The following is a 9616-nucleotide window of genomic DNA, read 5'->3' as shown; positions in this document are numbered from 1 at the left end:
GCATTGATTAAACATTGTTATAAACTTTTAATTTGTAATGTTCCAAAAATGATTTAATTATTACAATTTTGATCTTAGTTAAACATTACACTCTCATTTTATGATATCTTATTATTTTTAAACACTTATAATCATTTGTATTAACTGTATGTAAGCTATAATTTTAATAATTAGTTTAAATGATTATTTGTTACTTCATTGAAGATTAATAGCATTGTGATTCAGGGCTAACACGTTACCAGCAGCTAAGAGATCTGCTTATTCGTGTGAAATCTGTGGTGTGGCTTCAATCAACCAGGCCAAATTCTTTGAACACCTGAAAGCTCATTATGAGCCTAATCTTCTTCAAGCTACTTCGAGTACTTTTGAATTAAAGGAGCCCACAACAGAGCAGGTAATATATTCTATGTTTATTATATACAGTACTATTGAGTACGATAGAATTTCGTGAATTTCTTCTTGTATACATGTAGTTAGTATTATTGCCTATAAATCCTGAAGATTCATGTTTGATTCCTCCTGTGGTTGATAATTTTTCCAAGGGCTTAATTTTTGTGAGGAGGTCCTGATACTTATTATTATTATTTAATTGCAAAACAGCATTTTTCTACATCAACTTGCACTTGTGATATTTTATACACTAATAATTTGACCAAATTCTAATATTTTGATAATCCATTGGAAAGATAGGTTTTTTCTCTTTCTCATGATATACGATTTACGATTATTTGACTTTAAGCCATCAAAAAGTCACTAAATGATCATAAATGCTTCTATATAATAATTTCTGGGGAAATTGGAAACCCACAAAACCCTACATATCCTTAATTAATTAATCAGATGTCGTTTTGGAATCATTTTTAGTCCATTTTCAAATTTAATTCCTCATGGTAGAACATTCTTGTCAATTTTTTGATAAACTGAATTTCATCAAATTTCATATTCATTAATATATTTCTGCAGGATTTTATGTTGTTCATCCTATTTCTCTCACAAGGATATATCAGTTTATTATATAATATAGTATTTCATTAAAATCTGTACCGCTACAAACCATAAAGGGTCAGGGGTTCAATACTTTGTAAAGAAGTACTGTTACTAGACCAACAGTTGTGCAAGGAGGTGATTTGGTCAGAATCATGCTCGCCCACCAGATTTTTACTCAGTTAAAGCTACCCAGTTTAAGAAACTGGGTGGACCCCAGAACCCACAGGAGTTGACTCACGGCTACAGTGTAACAGAAAACAATTTTCTGCCCAGCCGGATTCGAACTCGGGTCCTTAGAATTTGTTGCCACGCGCTTTACCCCATGGCTACCACTCTCCCAATATAGTATTTAATATAAAACATAATTAAAAAGTGTGATTAGTGCCATTTGGTATATTAAAAAAAGATTAGTTAAAATCGGTGATGCTATTACTTTGCCCTCACCTTGTTAAAGAATTTTATTTCATCTTCATTTCATATATTTATATTACATACACTGTTTTAGATTGAAACTGATAAAAACACAGCCGAAGATGAGAATGGAGTGCTCTCCTGTAGCTTATGTAGTCGCACTTTTAAACGCCAAAAGACATTAGAGAATCATATGGCTGTTGCTCATCCTCCGATTGAGGAATTCTCGGAGCCTGAAGATATGTTGGAGGGAATTCGCCATGTGGTCAACATTCAAGCGACTGCAGATGAAGAGGATAAGATCAGGTCCTATTATTTTTATTTAAGTAACATTAATATTGATCATATTTTTACATGTTTATTGTTGCTTTAATTATAAATTAACAAATGAAACCTCTTGTCAGGCTTGAAATATATCTTTTATGTTTATAAATTTTGGGGTTTGAATATGTTAATGATTACTTTATGGTTAATGATAGATGGTTTTTCTGCTATTAACAGGGGTTTTTCTGTAGTTCTTTTCCAATTTTTAGAACTGTAAGGCTTTTTAGTTTTATTCTTATATTCTATTATTTCATACCAATAATCTTAAGATGTCTTACGATTTCATAAATGTTTATAACCCATAAATATTATAGGTCTTGGAGATTTAATGAAGATTTTCCATCAGATTTGTGCTCTGAAACAGATAAGACTGGGGATATGGGTGATTCTGGTGATTTTCCTGATGATGAGAAAGGGAAAAAGAAGAAAAAACTTATTCATTGTCCTCATTGTTCTCGAACCTTCACGCACCGAAATTCCTTGCTGTATCACTTTAGATCATATTCTGGGAGAAGGTTGCACCAGTGTGATGTTTGTGGAAAAGGCTTCTTTGCAGCTAATGCGTTGAGGGTAATTAAAATTGAGATAGCACAATTTTTCAATGAAGTTAATTTTTTTTTTATTCACATATTTATTTAGTAGTTTATTATTTGAAGGGAATTATACACTTTTCTGTGTTTTTTTTTCTTTTCTATTTTGGGAATTATTAGCCTTCTTACTTCAAATTCTTTATTTTATTGATTTTATATCTGTAAGCTGATACTGCTTCAATTTCAAGCAGAAATTGAACTAAAATTACTAGAATAAACAAAAGAAGGTATTGAAGACCCCTGAAGATGGACGAACCATCTGAAATGTAGTCAGTTGATGTAAAATTATCAAATAAAGAATTTGAAGTAAAAAGGCTAATAATTTTCAAAAACATAAAAAAATATATATGTATATATATATTCCTATATTATTTTTGAGACCTCAAATTCCTTCTCAGAAAAAGAGGTATTTTTATAAACAATTCTTAATTTTTTATTACTTAAATTGGTTAATTTGGATCTTTATCAATGATATTCACTCTCTGTGATTAATTATATAATTACTTATCAATTACCATTATAAATTTCTACTTATAATAAATAGTTGTTTTGAAATATGGTAGGGGTTAGGGAAAGTTATGTATGGTATAAAATTACCTAAATTAAAGAGGTACAAATAACTAAAAAGATCTAATATGAAAATCAGGTGCAACCCATTGAATGCCTATCCCCAACTGATGATGTTACTAATTTTTGACCTCACGATATTTATTGGAGTCAGTTGTGATACAATCACTTTGAAGAGTCACTCCCACTAGGCTACCTTGCTTTAATCCATAAGATATCCATTAAATTGAAATTTATCATAATTCATTATCACACCTAGTCATTTATATTTAATGACAACATACCACTAATAGGATATCATTTTTTAGAATTTTACATTCAGAACTTCAGTTTTGTATTCGGAGAAACAGGAGGTGTGGAGATTTTATTCTTTCCAAACTTCTCATATTCATAATATAGTCCCTAATAAAGTTTTCGAGTCAAATGAATTCATAACGAAAAGGGCTGTATTATGTATTGGACACTTCCTTGTCAGCCTATATATCAGTATAATAAATTCTAGAATATTCTCACTGCTGTCACCAAGTTATGTTTTTATTGTGAACCAAAGTAATTCATTTTATTGTGAACCAAAGTGTAATACATTTTATTATGAACTAAAGTGTAATACATTTTATTATAAATCAAAGTGTAACACATTTTTTAAAAAATTTACAGGTTCATATGAGAATGCATTCAGGCGACAAGCCGTACAAGTGTGAGGTCTGTGGTCGAAACTTTAGACAGTGGGGAGATTTAAAATACCACATGACATCACTTCATTCCAATACAAAACAGTATCAGTGTGAGTTCTGTGGGAAGGATTTTGCTCGAAAATATTCACTTATTGTTCATAGACGAATTCATACAGGAGAGAAGAATTATGTTTGCGAATATTGCCGTAAAACATTTAGAGCCTCATCATATCTTGTGAATCATAGAAGGATACATACAGGTAGTCTTCAGTTAATAGAATAATTTAACATTAAATTAAAAAGTGATATAGCAGTAAAGGATTAATTGTTCATTTTGTTTTCAGCAATTTCTCTTTTATTTAATTATTACAATTTTAATTGTAGTATGATGGTCTCTGTGGCAGTCAATAGGGGTAGAAAAGTAGCAGAAAAACTATTTATAGTAGTGGCTCACGTTTCACCCCAATTTGCAGGGCTAATTGAGATGCAAACATTGTAAAATATGAGAAAACTATAAAAGTTTTAAAAGAAATAATATATAAAACATTGATATTAAAAAAGAGAACATATATATAAAAAAAATGACAAATATGAATGAATCTAATCTAAACCAAAAACAAGCATAGTAATGAATGATATAGATGTACTTTGTATTATTGGAGTAATGAATTGTGAAATAATAATATTGTGTAGTAATAACAAATATTGTTCAATTAAAAGAAAGAGTGGGGGAGGAAAATGAGGTGTTAGTATGGTACAATTAAAAAAAAAAGTTTTTCTTTTTTATTCATTTCTTGACTACCATCCGGACCCTCTTACTACAATAATCACACAGTCAGTAATAATATTCTAATAGAAGATATTAACTTCCTTTATTTATACTTTTTATGTTTCCTTTATGGCTTGGGTACCTCTACAGTACTGGTGGCTTTATTTCTCTATGCCATACTTCATAATTTGGTTCTGCTTTATTTATGTTCTAATTTATATTTATAAAATTGATATGTTACCAATTGTCCTTTGTTATAGGTGAAAAGCCGTACACATGTGATGTGTGTCATAAACCATTTCGAGTCAAGTCTGATATGAAGCGGCATAGAAACATTCATAACAAAGCTAGTAATGGTGGTGGTGCTGGTGGCACGGCTCGACCTGCCGAGGCTAGCCAACCTCCTGCGCCATTGGATCTTAATGTGAGACCTGGAGATGAATTTCGGCAGGCTACAGACGATCCCAATACTCTTTATGTTTGGCTTCCAGCGCCATCTGAAGAGTCGATAGAGGAGTCAATACTGCCGGATTGAGAGGATCCAATCTCACATTTCTTTGTGATAAACCATTAAATATCATTCTTAATCATAATAATTAATTATTAGTTTTAACCCTCCCGTGGGATCGTTATTATGGTTAACTAAGTAGAGGATCATCAGTCTAGCTGGCGGAGGGTCCTCCTGGCAGGCAAGGCAGCACAGCAAACGCTACTTAATAGCTTTTTTTTTGTTTATAAGATTATTTATGAATTAAAAACTGCTATCATTTGAAAAATAATTCATAAAGAGATAATAAATAAAGTAACTTTAATTAAATATACTCTTTCAAACAAACAATTCTCACAACTCCCTATGGACATTTAATGGCCATTTTTCCTATGAAAGAAAATATCTAGGAATAAATGGAAATAGTATTTGTTGGAGATTCCCCAATTGGTAGAATCATTATGGTATAGTTCTTCAGGATCCTCCACCTAGTAGATATGCGAGGTTTTAAGAAAATTATTCTTACTGCGGACAGGACAGTGGGATCCTTCTCCAGTTAAGGACAGGTAACTGAAGCAGAGGTGGGTACTCAGCTTGGAGGAAAGTTGTAGCCCATTCCAGCTTGAAGAAAGAAGGCCTCTGCTCCCATGAGAGGGTTAATGTGAATATTTTTAATTTAAAGTCATTCTTTTTTGTAATTTGTTTTTTTATTAAAGATATATATATAAACATATTTTATATCATGTTATACAAGACTGTAGTACTTTAAGCTTATTTTTAGTATATAAACTTAATATTTCGAAAAGTGTTTATTGTACTATTCCTTTTATATTTCTCCTCTCCTAAGTTTTCTTTTATTATAACTAATTTACTCCTAGCATAAACATTACATTACATTTGACCATAAACTTTTTGATGTTATTCTGCAGTCAGATTTGTATAATTTTCTTTCAAAACAAGGTGTACTGGCATTTTTCAGCCTTACTATTTAACTTGTTACATTTACAGTTCAAAATGAATTTTCTAAGGCTATCATACAAGTAACTTCTTATTCTATCCTTGTTATGTGTGGTTATCTGTTATTCTCGGGAGTAATCTTGTATCAGTTTGCAAATTTTAATTTACTTTTTTTGAGAGATGGTCGTGGGGGGGGGGGGTGTTCAGTGAAATAATGGTGATTAAAAATAAGTAAAACTTCTTTCAGTTGAATGGTTAGTTATATCTATCATCAATTAAATTTTCTACATATTTCATCAGAAGAATGGTTTCCTTCTGACTTATCTGGTTTGTAAATATAACCTTTTCTGACACTCATGCTTATTCTCATAAAGACTGTTTGTTTTATGTTATGTTAGACTCCTTCAGAAAAATAATTGGGGGTACTTAAAATATCCCTTTTGCTGACCCAGTAAGCCCACTATCTTTAAATATACTCACGCTGGCTTCTTAAGTTTGATGTATAGAATGAATTTTCCTGAACACAGATTCTAAGATTTAGGTATTGTTAGCTGTTATTTTGTTCCCACCATTTAGTAATACACTTTTAAAAGTGATTGGGATCATTAACATAATATTTAAGCATCTTATTCACATTTTTCCCCAATTAATGTTGGGCAATAGGCAGAAAAGTAATATCAAAATTTGATTGACCCATTGAATTATTTTCCTCCGATTTATAAAAAATGACAACAAAAGAAGATACGTCAAAGATCTTAGCTGAATAAACATTGGAAGGAACTAGTAACCGAAAATCTTTATATTTTTGATAGACCAATTAATAATTAAACTACTTTTTTTTTAAATAAAAAGGTGGAAGAGGCAATTTGAAAAACCAACTATACACCTGTACTTCATTACATTGCTGTATCTAAATTTCTGTCCAATACCCTTGCCGAAAAAAAAAAGGATTTTTGGTTCCCTAGAGCAATTATTTATAAAATTATAGTGCTTTACTTCAATGAATGTTTAAAATTTCCAATAATTATTTCATCAAATAATTGTAATTTTAGAATTAAAATAATTCATGAATTAACCTTTCAATTTATTTGATACATACTTTAATCAAACATTGCTCCAATCTAATTTATAGATCCATTAGAAGCGTTCTGTTTTGTACATGATGCCATATTGGCCCAATATAGCGATTTAAAAAATTTATTTGTTTTGAACCGATGATCACAGAGGACTATAGTTTTACCTCAGTGTTCTAAAACATGTTCAGAATGATAAAAATAGGAAACATAAAACCATACCTATATACTCGACTATTAAGCTATAACAAACAAATTATAATAACTAGAATTGTATGCATTTCCTCATCTTTATTTTCATATAAGATTAAATTTTGTGTAAAAATCTTATTTTACAAGTTAGAAGCCAGAAACAAAAATAGAATTGATTATTAATGATCAGTACCTATTTGTTGGATCTCAGATTCATACTTAGCACTCCAAAAACATTTAGTGCATCACTAATATACAATCACAACAACTTTCTACTTCATATCCTTTTTTTAAACACTATTAGATAGACTTATGAAAGCCATGTATTGTAAACAAAAATAAGAACATGAATTGTAGGTGCTTTTTTCCTATTTATAATAATTATCTTGGCTTACTTAGTAAATTACAAGCTGAAAATGAAATATCATAATTTTTAAAGGTTTCTCTATTTCTCATATCTGCTGGAAAAAATTTTTGTTGGATGTCAGATTCATGTTTAGCTACAACTACAAATTATAAGTAAATCTTCATATTGTTCTTATTTTAATGACAGAACTATTTCTGGGTTATCACATTACAAAGAATTTTAATTGACATCAAAGCCGAGGGTTCCTAAATGACAGTGAAAGCTATCGGAACCACTGTGATCATGTAACCTAACATTTGATATACTATCAGGATTGTTTGATAGTTGTTAGTACTACTATCTGTGCATACACGACAAACTTGCAGTCACTAACACTGTGACCTCTGCATTAAGCTGCTTGTGTTTAAATAAAAAAATTTACGAACATTGAAAAAGCTTTTCCTACTATTTTTCCAGATATAATTCCCAACCATACGCAATTTCTGACTAGTAGATACACTTATATTTTACCAATAAATTTTGTAATATACATTACATACTAACCTAAGTATTTAAATAATAAAAACACTGTAATATTGGTCAAATGAGAAAAAGATGAAATAAAATTGTCATACAATAATGGACCTTAATATATTTTACAGCAATGATTACAATCATATCTTCATTATAAGTAATAAATGCAATTAACATACTTGTATGTGCTTTTACATTATACTAATATTAAATTAACTGCCATTTTAGTTACCACCAATATTTAATTATACATCAATGGCTGTATAATAATTTATATCGGTTCAATAATATACACATGACTAACACAGTGTGAAATAACATAAGAGGTTCGAGCAATAATAAAATTCTATGGAAAGTTTTGTTTCAGTTCATAAGGTGGTAAAATAAATCAATTCAATGGCAAGAAACAAGGAACAGCAAAATATACATATATATATATATATTTTTCATCAACTGTATATATATCATGTAATGTACATAACAACTTAACAGGTACAACAAACTTAACCCAGTATACGAGCTTATATTCTTATTAGAATAAAACTAAAACAATGTTTTTATCACTAATTAAAATGTCTCTATACATTAAAAACATACACAATATAAAAATAACTTGTAGAGAAAAACAAATTTAAACATTATACACAACAGTATTAAAAAATAATGTTTTGACATAAGTTGTCGCGACAGCCTGCCTGATACAAGGCTGAAAGATCTAGGAGGAGAGGGCGGGAGATAGTTCCAAGTCAGTGTTTAAGGTCTAAAACACTGATTAACGATTATCGTACATATTTTCATCAAAAACGTGAAAAACTTGTCACAAGTAATTTACAAATATACTTCCACTAAGCCTAATGGTGTTCAAAATCCTTAAAACATTACATAGGCATTTATTAAAATTAACAATTTTTTTTTTTTAGACAGTATGGTACAAAATACCATATATTCATAAACTCCATTAAACAAACAAAATATAAATGAAAACACATCATACAAAATATTTTTTGATGATTAACTATATATATATTTTTAAGGCCTGAAGCTAATTGTCATCAGCACAAGAAGCAAGAACAAAGGAAAAGCATGGCACGGGGCACAAAAGAAACTTTAAACAAAACAGTCATTTGTTTAGTAATATATCAGGTACATTTTTTAAGAGAGATTAAATAGTCTAAACATAGGTGCTAGAATTGCTCTAACATAAATCAGCGTCTTATTAGGCGTTTAATATCTAAATAACCCTCACAGAAAATCATTTATGTATACATATTCACGTGCACCTATAGACAACAATTTATCCACTTTTGTTATAGTAATTTACTGTTCCTTTCAAATCTTGCATTAGTCCGATCTTTTTAAGTTTTATTAAAGTATAAAATATGATATACAACATTAAACTTTTTACGATCATCATTTTGGACAAATAATTCTTTTTTTTTTTTTAAATCATCAGCCTGATCCTCTTATTATCAATCTACTATTAATATTTGAGTAATTAATGTTCATCATAATGATATAAAAACTTTATTTTCCCAGTAGTCTAAAGTTAAAAAGATACCTTAAAATTAACTCTTACATTTAATTCAATTAAGCGTAATCACATAATATATCAAGGATAAGAGAAAACAAGTTTCTCCAAGATTGGAATTAATTTGTATCATTTTTCCTTTTCCCCTACATTTCTTTGGCAAAATTATGACAAAAT

The 9616-nt window shown here is 29.7% G+C and overlaps 1 protein-coding gene across 1 annotated transcript in view; it reads left to right on the top strand.

Annotated features, from left to right (window-relative positions):
• LOC106692497 (zinc finger protein 37) overlaps positions 1-5004 on the top strand; it is an 11237-nt gene extending 6233 nt beyond the window's left edge. The window contains exons 4-8 of the mRNA XM_014438474.3: positions 226-394; positions 1493-1704; positions 2037-2292; positions 3537-3813; positions 4583-5004. Coding sequence (XP_014293960.1) covers positions 226-394; positions 1493-1704; positions 2037-2292; positions 3537-3813; positions 4583-4857 — 1189 coding nt within the window. The 3' untranslated portion in view covers positions 4858-5004. The remainder of the gene's footprint in view (positions 1-225; positions 395-1492; positions 1705-2036; positions 2293-3536; positions 3814-4582) is intronic.
• The last annotated feature ends 4612 nt before the right edge of the window (positions 5005-9616 follow it).

Source organism: Halyomorpha halys, unplaced genomic scaffold (genome assembly GCF_000696795.3).
Source record: "Halyomorpha halys isolate HHAL.00 unplaced genomic scaffold, Hhal_1.1 Scaffold58.1, whole genome shotgun sequence".
NCBI lineage: Eukaryota > Metazoa > Arthropoda > Insecta > Hemiptera > Pentatomidae > Halyomorpha > Halyomorpha halys.
This window is presented reverse-complemented; position numbering and strand designations above follow the sequence as displayed.